This window comes from Cryptotermes secundus, unplaced genomic scaffold, assembly GCF_002891405.2.
Source record: "Cryptotermes secundus unplaced genomic scaffold, Csec_1.0 scaffold128, whole genome shotgun sequence".
Classification (NCBI taxonomy): domain Eukaryota; kingdom Metazoa; phylum Arthropoda; class Insecta; order Blattodea; family Kalotermitidae; genus Cryptotermes; species Cryptotermes secundus.
Window position 1 is genome coordinate 1 of NW_019726222.1, and position 14,691 is coordinate 14,691.

A 14,691-nucleotide genomic window follows, 5' to 3' on the forward strand; every position below is an offset into this window, starting at 1 on the left:
TTGTCATATCTGTATTGTTTCAGCTGGTGTGTGGTACAGTTACATTGGGTTAGTACTACTAGAGAACACCATATAACACGAGAAGATTAAATATTGCAATTAAATAAGTTAATAACAAACAAATCAACAACAGCCACATGCAAGGAGAGCCTGCAGCCAAATACTTCTGGTTTAAGCATTGATTCCTTTTGCAGGCACAATTGCGATTGGATAGAAGGACATCGAACGCAGAACGTCACAATATAGTGTCCGAACTGTTGGTGCAAGTGGGGCTAACTGGAAGTGCCAGCACTCTGATAGGAAAACCCGGACAGGACAAAGTGTTGTCCGGGGGAGAGAAGAAGAGATTAGCCTTCGCTACTGAGGTACAGATCACACACAAAACTGAAGGACACACGATACCTGGATTTTATTTTATATGCTCGGTGATATGGGGGCACGCGGTAGCGTAGTTGGTTGAGGCACTATGCTACAAGCCGGAAGGTCGCGGGTTCAAGTCCCGATGAGGTCATTGGATTTTTTTCAATTGACCTAATCCTTCCAGCCTCACTATGGCCCTGGGGTCGACTCAGCCTCTAACAGAAATGAATACCAGGAATTAATTAAATAATTTTCCTGGGGAGTAAAGCGCGGCCGGCGCGTAAGGCTGACAAACTTAGCGCCATCTTTGAGCCGATTGTCTAGATAATGTGGGACTCTCAACGTCTCACAACCCTATGGGCCTTCACGGTCTGTTACAGGGCTAGCTTTACTTTTAACTTTTAATGTTCGCTGATATGTGATAAATTCCCGATGATTCTTGATCTTGTTCAACTTCACATCATTGAGAGCGTCTCCTACCAATGTCTCTTAATCTTAAGAACAGAGGGAAGGGTGTCTGTAAGCGTTCAAACAAAATGATCTTCAGGCACAATAATTTATTACAGCAATAAATAATTCTAGATTCGGATTATCTGGGTTATGACACCGTGTAGTCCTTTAGGTAGTTACCAAACTTCAGGAAGAACTAGCTGCTTCTGTCTTCAGAGACCCTTTTTGGAACTTAGACCCCAGTTTCAGCTTTCACAGCTTTGAAACCCTAAATGAAATTCACAATATTCTCTCTAGCTGATGACGAATCCACCGCTTCTATTCTGTGACGAGCCCACGACAGGACTGGATTCGTTCTCGGCGCAGAAATTGGTGGAGAAAATGAAGGAGATGACGCGTGGTGGTAGAACGATCGTGTGTACCATACACCAGCCTTCCTCCGAGGTCTTCAACATGTTCAATCAACTCATAATCTTAGCAGATGGACGAATCGCCTTTATTGGCAGTACAAAATTAGCCCTCGAATTCTTCAGCAAGTAAGTCGTGTAGCACATATAGTCGTAGTAATCACTATACATTTAAGGGATAATTGACAACCACCAAGATATGTTAGTAGGGAGTAGCTGAAAGCCATGTTTTCTTTTAGGATTATTAAAGATAAATTGTATTGAGTGCTGTGCTGTATTTGCTTGAAACAAGAAATGTGGATCCGGAGAAATAGCCGTTGATAGGTAATGTTCGCACGCAATGATAGAGGAATTGTCACGATATGAGTTGCGACAAGTACGGCCGTTGCTATGGAGCGATTGGATAAGAACTTACGTGGTAACGATACACAACAATAGAAGAGTTGTCGCAAGCGGCGTTCTCTGTTACTGCTCTTCTAAGTGGACATTTGCCAAAAGAGTTCCCCTCCAAACGTTCATGTGCATTCTGCTTCTCCCTTATCCTCACCGCATGCCCAGAGTATCGTGATCCCTTGGGCTTCAGTTCCAGTACATATATAGGTTATGTTCCCTACAGACATGGCTATGAATGCCCGGAGACCTACAGCCCTGCAGACTTCTTCATCCGCATGTTGGCCATCACGCTTGACTCGGAGGACGAGTGCCGGAGGGTGGTGAAGAGGCTGTGTGACGAGTTTGCTGTGAGCGAAGCGGCGCGCGAGGTGGAACTGACAGTGCAGCTCGAGGCGCGCAAGGGGTCAGCCTGCGAGGTAACTACAGACAAGAGGTCCTACTTCACATGCAGAAGATCCTGGTCCGAATATCGGCCGAGAAAGAGGATACGGCGGTTAAGTACTTCCTGGATTCTCTGACTTTCTATAGGCCGATGTTTCTCAGTTTTAACAAGAGGGGGGGGGGTAAAGATAAGAAAAGGTATATCTGTCCCTGGGCTTAATTATTTCAGCACTACGCCATTAAAACGTAAGGTGAAGTGGATGTATAGATTCACGTATTCTTGATCTCGGCATTAGTTTGAGGTAAGTGGTCACTTTCACACTCCGACCGCTTTGCTCCCGTGGGGGATACTTGAACATCGTTTGCAAGGGCATATAAATTTTCCACAAGAAGTTATTATAAAGTTACAATTGTAGAAGGACAAAATTTGGTGTACAAATAATATTAATTTTGGAGATAATTGTCTCCTTAGATGTGACGCCGTGTAGTTTGTCAGAGAGGTACCAAGTTTTCAGAGGAACGTTCTTATTCCCCCTCCAGTGTAGAAGATTACATAAATTCTCTTCTACTTTTCTACCTTGAGGATGAAAGCATTACGTCCATTCGAAACGTCGGTAAGCATTATATGATTACAAGACGTCGCATTCCAATAGGCGGCAATAGTCATATTCTCTCTCTTTTTCATACTTATAATTTCATGTGTTGTATTAGGTCACGGTTTCCTGGAATATGTAAAGGTAAAAGTATAGCTATTCCTGTAACAGGCCATGAAGGCCCATAGGGATGTGAGACGTCGAGGCTGCCACATTTTCTCTAGACAATCGACTCACAGATGGCGGTGAGGTTGTCAGTCCAACACGGCGGCCGCCCTTTACCCCCAGGAAGATTTTTGATACTCATTTCTGTTAGAGGCTGAGTCGACTCCAGGACCATAGTGCGACTGGAAGGATTAGGTAAACTAAAAAATATCCACCTCATCTGGACTTGAACACGCGACCTTCCGGCTTGTAGCATAGTGCCTCAACCAACTAAACTACCTCGTGCGTGTAGATAAACTAGAGTTTGGAAGGAACTTTGTAGTAATTGACTGTGGCCTAATGAATGTATTTCACTGGCAATTACCTGGATGGAGTGAGGAAAATAAACAAAAAATGTTGTTTCCTTCTAATTTTTCCGGGATCTCCGTATTCATATTTGCCATATAAAAGACCATTCATTCCACTTTCATGTTTCAATACATTGTGCAATTGAAATATTTTAACAAGTTAATTTCTTTGTTTATACAGGTACCATTAGGCGTCTGTTTCTACGTGTCGCGATGCGGTGGGTCGGGATTTGTTCAATTTACACCATAATTCATATTGAAAATTGTTCTTTGTTTACATAAATATATTTTTTTATTATTTTCAGCACATCAGTGAAATAAGGGAGCAGAACTTGTAAGTACTTAATATATTCAAGAAAGAAATATTCTTTTTTTATAATTCTTTAAGCCTAAATTACGTTCATATACGATATTTACATAATGTGTGACTTTTGAAATGTATATTTGCTCTGTGTGGACTGAAGTGGCAGTCAAAGAATTACTAACTGTAATATATCCATGAATCCAGAAGCTCGACTTTCAGAAATGTATCAGTCTATGCACTTTTCTAGAATATTTATCCTCCATGTCTGAAATTCATTAGCTTTTGTGAACTACACAGGTTCATTTTAAATTCTAAATTTATTGGGGGTTTATGTAAAGTTTGAAAGATAAACTGCTAAAGCGGATTTTAAGAAGAGAAACTTTAGAATGTGGACTGGATTGATCTGGCTCAGGATAAGGTTCTGTTATTGGCCCTTGTGAAGAGAGCAATAGGCTCATGGGTTCCATAAAAGGCAGACAATTATTTGAAAAGCTGAACGACTTTCAGTTTATCGAGAAAGTCTCTGCTCATTGGGGTTAATTTTATCTATTTGATTTTGACATGCTCACAAGGAATAAGCGTGGACAATAAATAAAGAACTTGCTGTAAATGAATATAAAAAAAGGTTGTGATTTACATGGTTAATATATGGCTACATTGATTGGAATTTAAATGTAGCTGTAAAATTAATGTTGAAGGGGTTGATGGTAATAATAGTAGAAAAAACGTAATAGTGAAGCTATCCCTGGAAAGGGTCGTGAAGGCCCATAGGATTGTGAAACGTCGAGGCTCCCACATTTTCTAGACAATCGGCTCAAAGATGGCGCTAAGGTTGTCAGTCTTAAGTGCCGGCCGTCCTTTACCCCCCAGGAAGGTTCCTGGCACTCATTTCTATTAGAGGTTGAGTCAACACCAGGGCCATAGTGCGACTGGAAATAATAGATCAAATGAAAAAAAAATCAATGACCTGATCGGGAATCGAAACCGCGACCTTCAGGCTTGTAGCATAGTGCATCACCCAACTACGCTACTGCATGCTTATAATAATAATAATGTTTTTTTTTCAGCAAAGCTCCATTTTGGTTTGATAGATTTCAGTGGCTGACATATCGCTCCTTCAAACAAGTTCTTCGTGACCCTTCAGTTCAGTTCTTGATGATTTTGCAGAAAATAGTAAGTAAGGAGGAGACAAATATGTACTTTGAAAGCCTCAAACATTTTCAAATAGATATTTCAAAGTTGACTCTAACAACATGTAAGGCGAAAATTATGGTTTTCTGGGCTGTGAAACCGTGCAATTTATTCACTGAACTGCATAGCTTCACATCCCAGAAGATCCAGTGGTAATCTCATAGCTTTACTGGAATGTATATAGTCTTAAGGCGATGATATATTGGATCACTCACTCACTCACTCACTCATGGAGCTTACCTCTTCTTGAGAAGCCGCCAATTGTGCAGCTACTCAAGAGCTTCCCAGCATTTTATAGAACACGAAGGTTCATCAACATGTTCACAAGATCCCTTCACTGTTCCCTATCCTGAGCCAGATCAATCCAATCCATACCATCACATCCTATCTCTCTAAGATCAATTTTCATACTGTCCACCCACCTATGTCTTGGTCTTCCAACTGATACCTTTCCATCTGACTTTCCCATCAATATCTTACATGCATTTATCTTTTCCATAATTCGTGCTACATGACCTGCCCACCTCATCCTCTTTCACTTGATCATTCTAATTATACTTGAAGAAGAGTACAAGTTATGAAGCTCCTCATTATGCAGTTTTCTTCAACCTCCTGTCACTTCATCTCTCTTCGGTGCAAACATTCTCCTCAACGCCTCTTCTCAGACACCCTCAGTCTACGTTCCTCCCTTAATGTCAGAGACCAAGTTTCACACCCATGCAGAACCATTATAGTTTTGTATATTCTAATTTCACATAATTCAAAACTCATTTTCTTACATTACTTTCTTTATTCGTCGTATCATGTTCGCACCATATCCAATGAGTACAGGGGGCTCCTTTCCGGGGGCTAAAGCTGCCGCGACAGGAAGCTGACTCTTCACTTCTATACAACGGCATTTTCACTGCTCCTCACGCCTTCATGGCGTAATGCTTAATTAATAAATTGAGCACATGGACAGCTTTACTTTACCTTAACATGTTCCCGCCAGTAATGTCTGCCACCTGAAATTCTGTGCGCTATAACAATAATCTGCAACGTCTCTCTGTCATCTCATGAAATCTGGAGTTCTCTTGTCGGTGACCTTGACCATTGCTGTCTTAAAACTTTCAAACATAATCAAGACTTGTTGTTACATGCAGAACAGAAGTTTTAAAAATAAAAACATGGAATAACAGAAGAAGAAATCAGTATCCTGAAACTTGTTTTCTGAGAGCATAAGTAGGAAGTGTATTCCAAGAACCAAAGAGGAAAGTACGTGCACATGATTGCCTCCTTAAATGTGACGCCGTATAGACTGGTAGATGTTTACCAATGTTTTGGAATAATGTCTTGCCTCCTTCCTTAGGATGAAACACCTACTAGAGTATACGGCGTCGGTCTTAGAAAGTACTAACTCATCTGGTCTAACACCTCTGAACATGGTTCTTGCTAAGCCCCTGTTCTGTGAGACAGGAAAAGCCTCGGTCAGATTTAAGTGAGAGAGTTTGTGTCCGCAGGCTCTCGCCGTGATGGTAGGGCTCTGCTTTGCCGGCTCTGTGTCCGAGACGCAGACTGGGATCCAGTCTGTGCAGGGTGCCCTGTTCATGTTTGTGACGGAGAATACATTTGCGCCCATGTACTCGACGCTGGCATTCTTTCCTTTGGAACTGCCCCTCTTCACAAGGGAGTATCGCAGCGGCCTGTACAGTACACATCTCTACTACTTGTCGAAAATGGCTGCCATGGTGAGTAGGTGTTCACTTGTTTCATCGTCCTACTTCTTGGATGAGGTTCTATGGCCTCTTCTGATTCAGAGTTCACAAATAATAAATCTTTTGTACATATGATAAGATCTCGTGTCAGTCGCGAGGCATCTACGTGTACATACTTGGATTTGTACAACACAAAAACTGCTAAACGCTATCTCTGTAACTGCTTTATGTAACGTTACTTACTTACTTACTTACTTACTCATGGAGCTGAGCCCTTCTGGAGGAGCCGTCAATTCTGCAGCTACTCAAGAATTTCCCAGCATTTTGTGGAACCCGAAGGTTCATTACCATGTTCACAATAGCCCTCCACTGGTCCCTATCCTGAACCAGATCAATCCAATCCATATCATCCCATCCTATCTCCCTAAGGTCCATTTAGTATTGTCCACCCACCTACGCCTTGGTCTTCCCAGTGGTCTCTTTCATTCTGGTTTTTCTACCAATATCCTATGTGCATTCCTCGTCCCCTTATTCGTGCTACATGCTCTGCCCACCTCATCCTCCTTTACTTGATCATTCTAATTATACTTGGAGAAGACTACAAGTTACGAAGCTCCTCATTATGCAGTTTTCTCGAACCTCCTGTCACTTCATCCCTCTTCGGTCCAAATATACTCCTCAACGCCCCGTTCTCAAACACCCTCAGTATATGTAAATATGTAAGGTTACTGATCATAAAGAAGAAAAAAATAATTCCGTACTTCAGTAATATTAATCCCAATTCAACCACATTCGGCTGAACACGTCACTGGATATAAGCGTGAATGAAAATATAGATAAATGATTACACAAAAACAATCATTTTTAGTCTACTTTCTTTATTTTGAAAAAACGAAAGCAGGCTTTTGAGATCACCATGCTCTCTGGGTTTTCCCCACTATCAACTTCTGAAGGTCTGCACCAATCTTTATGAAATTTTGTATGTACATCATGGCTCTTGAGCCCATCTCAGCGGCGTACTTCACAAATCCTTCCCACCAGTCTGTGTGTCTGCATGTGTATCCCCCTCTCGTTGCTAGGCAACGACTCGGAAAAGCGTTACTGCAGCACGAATACACACTCAATATCAGAAAAACTGAGATGTGTAAGATCGAGAAAAAAGAACCGAAGTGAGCGGAGAAGCTCATGGAGGTAGGCCTAGGCACACTGGGGCTGTAGTGCCAAGGGGGAAAAATACATAATATGAATCTCTTTTAATTTGTAGGATCGACATTTATGTCGACACATTCCACTTTTAATCGAAGTCGGGGTGGGGAGAAGAGAACTGGCCCATCACATGATGACCTACATGTGTTTCTGCTCGTATCTCGAACATAACTCTCTAATTATTTATCGAAGTAAAGAATATTTCGAACAATAGCTGTTGACAAGACGAAGCTCATATTTCATAATCACTATAACCTTCGGAGCATAAGCGTAGAGAACTGAAGTATTTTATTATCGGAAACAATTGAAGGCACCTTCCTCCAACCCGAACTTACAGTGTACATGTAAATGAAACAAAACAATTGACAGTATCAAAAGATCCTATAAGCTTCAAACTGGAATTGTGAGGTAAACCAATTTAAGAAGTATTGGAATTAAAATATATAGGAACATAAACCAAGAGCAGAAATAGATTAGTTGAAGAAATTACAATTCAAGCAAACAATGCCAGCAGGATATCAAGATATTTGAACAGCTGCATATGGAATAAGAAGACCTTGAGGAAAGGTACAAAAACAAGGATATGTACATCAGCAGTGAGGCCCGTAATGACATATGGCTTTGAAAACAGAACTGGAACACAAAAAAACCAAGCGAATCAATGAAATTACATAGGCGAAAATATTACGCAGAGATCGTTAAGGGATGAAGTGAAAAGTTCTAATAGGAGGCTGTGAAATTGAACCTGTAAACAAATGGCTTAATAACAGAAGGACAAAAAGGAATGAACACATTGGTCGAATTGGGGGAGGGGGGAGGACAGACTAGTAAGAATATTGAGATGCTGGACGCCAAAGGGATGAGGAATTACGGAAGACCAAAATGAGGTTTAAGAATACGATCAAGCAGGAAGACTGAGTGGGGTAACAAGTTACAGAGCTTGTCACAGAAAATAAGAAAAGATGTATGAATGTTTAGCAAACATATAATTAATTAAACAGCTTGTTATGAGCATGCTGCTAAGAGATTTCTTCTTCATCTATTCCTGTCGCTCCCACTTGAAGCATACGGCATCAGTGAAACGCTGGATTCACTTAAATTTCTTAATTTTGTGTAGTCTGTAGGACTGTAGGCGGATCAGTCCTTCGCAAGGCCGCTACCTAAACCACAGAATAAACGCAAACAGACATCTATGTTTTGAGTGGGATTCGAACTCACGATCCCACTGTTCTAGCGAACGAAGACATTTCATGCCTTAGAACGCGCGGCCACTGTGATCGGCCGCTAAAAGATACAGAAGGTAAAGCTATCCCTGCTACAGGCCGTCGAGGCTCCCACATTTTATAGACAGTCGACCCATGGATGGCGATCAGGTTGTCAGCCTTATGCGGCGGCCGCCTTTCATTCCCAGGAAGTTTCCTGCCATTCATTTCTGTTAGAGACTGAGTCGACTCCAAGGTCACAATGCTGTTGGAAGGATTAAGTCAATAGAAAAGGCCAATGACCTGATTGGGAATCGAACCCGAACCTTCCGGCTTATAGCATAGTGCCTCAACGAACTACGCTACCGCGTGACCCCGCTAAAAAATATACTTAATTATAATTCAAATGTTGTCTTTCTAATTCCCTTTTTACACGTTTGCAACAAGCAGTTGCAAAAATGCGGCTATGAGTTTCGCTGTGTCTTTCTGTCAGTCCGGCCGTATGTATCAATCCGAGTTCATGTATTTTATTCCAAATTCACTCTCTTCATAGGTCGTAAGATTTTTTGAGATGATTGAACAAATTAGGCGAATGCAACAGCAGTATTACGCTACTACTTATGTCTTTGCTAATTAGCACTCCTTTGCGGATTCAATTGATCAGCGTCTCAGCTTTTAGCAACCGAAAAATGCGTGATTTTATGTTGTATGATTGCAGCTCCCTGGACTGACTGTGGAGCCACTTCTGTTCGTACTAATTGCCTACTGGCTCACCGGACTCAGGAATACGCTGTACGCGTTCCTAATGACTGCCATGATCACAACCCTCACCATGAACGTGTCAGCAGCCTGTGGTAAGGGAGACTTTCCTTTGTTAGAATCAGTGTCACGCAGCTCAAATTCATTGGAGATTACAAGCTGGGAAAACTGAGCAGGATAGCTTAGCAGTAGGAGAAAATTCTGCAATTGTAGCTAAGTTTTGGTTAGGTTCCTGATTCTTTCTAGGCGAATCTGTGGAAGGTGAGGTCGGTTCTTCCTTTCGCTTCACATGTACAACATGTACGCCTAACAAGCCTCTTGCCTCCTTAACTGCATGACGTCTGTAGTTGATAAAATGTTGTTAAATTATCTACAAATAAATACAGTATAGAGCATTTAAGGTGCTGGCAGCAGTGGCCATGAAATATATTGATGTTGTCCCTTTTAACTTGGAAAATAGAAACTGGGCCGATTGCACGAATTGCTTTCGTGTGATGATTAAAACACAAGATAACATTGTAACTTCATTAATGATTTAGACTGCTTCAGTATTTGTCATACAATTTTTCAAGCTTACAGATAGGCACATTGAGAGATTACTGGAGCTTTATCAGTAGGATATTGGTAGGAGGTGAATATAATGTTTTCAGTGAAGTCTTATGAAAGTTTAAAAACTTATGTGTAAGTATTTTATTTGAATGTAATCTCACTTTTACGAATACCTGTGCTGTGTTCGAAATTTTAGATCACCGTTTAGTGGTTAGAATTCCTGTTTGGAGGTTTTAGTGTCAAATTTTGGAAATAAGAAGCCTGGATGAAGGTTTGTGTGATTTTCCTAAGTATCTACGTTCATACTTTCATGTAAATGTGATGGGGTTAGCTACGAAAATTTCGTTACGTAATTTCCAAACTCGGCATGTACTGTCTTCGCTCGCTTGGAAACCGGGATAGGGCATGGATGTTTAGTGTGTGTGTGTGTGTGTGTGTGTGTGCGTTTTTCTGTGTTTGTGTACAGGTAGAGGCCTTGCGACGAGCTGATCACCCGCCCAAGGAGTCCTACCGAACGTGTAAGATCTCGAAAAACCGAAGTGAACGGAGAAGTTCATGGAGGTAGGCCTAGGACCACTGGGGCTGTAGTGCCAAGGAAGAAAAAAAAACTCCAAACTCACATTTCATAACGATCCTGGTTGGAATGAAGAAGATATTAAAATCGCCTGTACATAAATCACATGTGAGGACTATGATCGGGCTCAGGTGCTCAAGAATGTCCCCTCTTTATCTCCAAATATGGGCCAACTCTTATAAAATTTAGAAGTGCAAGTGTAACGAAATAATTAATGCCACTTCACAGGCTGTTTCTTCTCGAATGCCTTCAGCTCCGTGGCAACAGCGATGGCGTGTTTGGTCCCATTTGACTGTGTTCTCATGGTCACTTCTGGACTCTTTTCTAAGCTCAGGTATGTATAATCCACGCTGTCTAATAAACTGCATGGGCCGCGCCATAGCTCAGGCGGTTAGCCACTGGTTTCCCACCGCGTCGGCCCGGGTTCGATCCTTGGTCTGGTCAAGTTTTCTCTGAAGACTCCGGTTTCCCCTGCTACACAATCACCCTCACCTATCATCTGGGGCTGGTACAATAGGCCAGAAGTGGACGCAGTACAAGGGACTTAGTCCCACCCCACTAGCAATATAAAAGAATAAACTGCATGGAATATATTGATAAGAATTGTACAGTGATAGAAAACACAGCGAGCAAGACCGAGCTAAGGGATACATAAAATAACGAGTAGACACGACCACTTCCTTCCACAATCTCTCCCATTCATTATCCACTTATCACCCTATCATTTGATGCTTAAAATGGACGAAATGCACTAAGAGGATCCAAACGCCCATAGCTCTCAAATGTATTCACATTAATGTAGCAAGGGGGGGCGTTACGGACCTGTCGGATGCTACCACACTGGAGCGCCTAGTGGCACACGTGGAATCCTGAAATTTTGTACGGCAGGTCTGGGAGAACTCTGAAAAATATGCAACTTATTCAGACGTATCCGATCACAATGGCCGCACGGCCTAAGGCATGTACTGTCTTCACTAGCTCTAACACTGAAATCGTGGGTTCGAATCCCGCTCGAGGCATGGATGTCTCTGTGCGTTTTTTGTTCTGTGTTTAGGTAGCGGCCTTGTGACGTTCTGATCCTCGTCCAAGGAGTCCTAGCGACTGTGTATATGTTTAAGAAGCTGAAAAAGCGGCCAAGGTCCAACAAAGGACTGTGGATCCATAGATAGATAGATAAATAGACAGTATCGAGGCATCTCCTTTGTAGACTGAAAGAGATGTCCCAGTTACAACAATCGGAGTCGAACTGCAAGCAAGAGACTAATAATAGTTTAGCGTTAAATCATTGTTTTTCCTCTGATCGATAAAACTAATAAATTATTGGAACCAGGAGTCTGAAATTTTGTATTGATATAGGTCATAAATCTGACTACACACACTATTCAAAACATTTTATTTATTTATTTTATCGGGAAAAACTAAGATACCCGAGATCCATAATAATACAAATTATGTACAGAAATTAACCGGTAATTTTTATTAATTTATAGCCGTCGCTTGCCTTATTATTAATGTGTTACAAATTTTTCACATATCTTCCTGATTTTTGTTAAGGTACAATACCTTGTGGCATGCGTATTATGCGATGTGCTGAGGTGTCAATTACGCACATATATACTCTACTTGTGCAGGCAACCGGAAGCATTCGCTCTCACGATGAATATTAATGTAAGATATGGGAGAATTGCCAAGCTACATGGCGAGTAGAAAGGAAGAGACCAATGATTAAATCAAGTTAATCAATAGAGCGGGCCCTTGGGCCCGGGATTGTGCCCCAGTTTTCTGGCATGAAGGTCATTATGTACAGATAATATTACGTAAGTAACATATCGACGTTTTCATGTTGCAGCACACTGCCATATTACATCAGCTGGACTCAGAACCTGTCATGGCTAATGTACTCAAATGAGGCTATGTCCATAGTTCAGTGGGTGGATGTTCGCAACATTAGTAAGTACCTGAGATTCAGTGGCCGCCGTGCCGAGTGGACCCAGTTGGACTCCACCCCCCCACTAAGCGAATTTAAAAAATTAAGTATCTGAGATATCTTGAGGAGCCGTGGTAGCGTAGTCGGTATAGCGACTGGCTACGGGCTGGACCACTGAGGGGTCAGAGTTCGAGTCCTGGTAGGGTCAAGAATTTTCTCTCCTCCAAATCGTCCATACTGGCTCTGGAGTCCACGCAACCTCCTATCCAGTGGTTACCGTGGGCTATTTCCCCAGGGGTAAAGCGGCCGGTTCGTGAAGCTGACTACTTGCCTCCATCTAGTGCCGAGGTCAAGACAGCGGATAGAGGATGTCGCGTAGTCAACGCAGCGAATCTCCACGCCCGTTAATTTCGGCTTTCTAGACTGAGTCTGATAGAGTTATTGTCCTAGAATTTGCTGATTCACATGTAAATGCTGTCTTTGTGCTTAGACTAACCACCCCATGACGGTATGCGGGCGAGTAGAGATATCGAATGTTGTATTCTCGGCTTCGGCACTAGATGGAGGTGTGGACAGCTTGATGCTCCGGCGGCATTGGTCCCGAAACAGGAACCCGCGGCACACATTGGATAGGATGGGTGGGCTCAACGAAGTGTCGATCTGAAATTGACGACGAAGAGAAGTCTTTTGTCTGTGCTGGGGAATCGAACGGAAGCCATTCAGGTCGTAGCCAGTCACTTTAATGGCTCATCTATTATGGCTGATTATTTAATTTTATATGGGTATGGAATTTAGTCTTACCGGTCACGGTAGCCGAGCGGTCTAAGGCATGTACTGTCTTCACTCGCTTGGAAACCGGGACCGTGGGTTCGAATCCCACTCAGGGCATGGATGTATAGTTTGTGTGTTTTTCTGTGTTTGTGTACAGCTAGAGGCCTTGCGACGAGCTGATCACCCACCCAAGGAGTCCTACCGAATGTGTAAGATCTAGAAAAACCAAAGTGAACGGAGAAGTTCATGGAGGTAGGCCTAGGCCCACTGGCGCTGTAGTGCCAAGGGGGGAAAAAATGGAATTTAGTCTTACCCTAAAGGAATACGTTTCTTTTCGGGCTTGAAAACAGGTGCTCAAGAAAGTAACCTCAGGATGGGAAGAATTAAACACTGAGAAACTTCATGTTATACGTGTAATCTTCACTTAATATTATTAGAATGATGAGATATACGAGACATGTAGCAAGCAAGCACGAGAAGTGCATACTGACTACTGGTCGGAAAACCTAAGATGAGGAGACAATGTGGAAGACTTAGATGCGAGGATACAGCGACACAGAGCAGAATGTTCCTGGACTGCGAGATGCAGTGGCGGCATTCTTATTAACATGAAGGTAAAGGGAGGGGATTTATGACACAAGAAGGCTCTATGCCACTGATTTACCTGAATAATAATTAAAATACATACGTCTACTGGAGCGCACGGTGGCGTAGTTGGTTGAGGTATTATGCTACAAGCCGGAAGGTCACTGTTTCGATTCGCGATGAGATCATTGGATATTTTCAGTTTACCTAAACTTTCCAGGCGCTCTATGGCCCTGGGGTCGACTCAACTTCTAACAGAAATGGGTCCCTGGAATCTCCCTGAGGGGTAAAGGGCGGCAGGCGCTTAAGGCTGACAACCTTACCGATATCTGTGAGCCAATTGTCTAGAAAATGTGGGAGTCTCGACGTCTCACAACCATGTGGGCCTTCACTGCCTGTTACAGGGATAGCTTTACCTTACTTTTTTGTAGGTCTATTGATAATTTGCGATCGCCCATCGTGAATTAACCAGACGTTACAGTGATACTCTGTGACAGGCTTATTTTAAGTACTGTAGATTTACTGCTGGAGGTCTGAATTATTATGTGTTTTCATACTTATCTTCTTTTCAGCGTGCGAATTGCAGAATCCAGACCTGCCATGCCTGAAGAACGGGTCGGAAGTTCTAGACAAATACAATTTCAGAACTGAACATTTATGGAGGAATATTGTTGCTATGACAACTTTGTATTTTATTTTTCATCTCCTTGGTTATTTATGTTTACGTTCCCGAGCCAGAAATTCTTGATCTTGTTATTCTTCTAGAAGTGCAAATAAATATACTCGTATGTTGTAATGCTTCCTCTACGTAACGTCTCTACCATGCTACTGAC

The 14,691-nt window shown here is 42.2% G+C and overlaps 1 protein-coding gene across 1 annotated transcript; it reads left to right on the top strand.

Moving 5' to 3' along the window:
- Positions 1-186: 186 nt before the first annotated feature.
- On the top strand, positions 187-14,654 carry LOC111863872 (protein scarlet; the record flags this gene model as incomplete). Its single annotated transcript, XM_023850643.2, has 9 exons — positions 187-365; positions 1,108-1,346; positions 1,834-2,057; positions 4,473-4,573; positions 6,091-6,318; positions 9,412-9,547; positions 10,804-10,909; positions 12,425-12,525; positions 14,431-14,654. Coding segments are annotated over 9 exons (1,490 nt in total), but the record flags the coding sequence as incomplete, so codon positions are not given.
- Between the last annotated feature and the right edge of the window lie 37 nt (positions 14,655-14,691).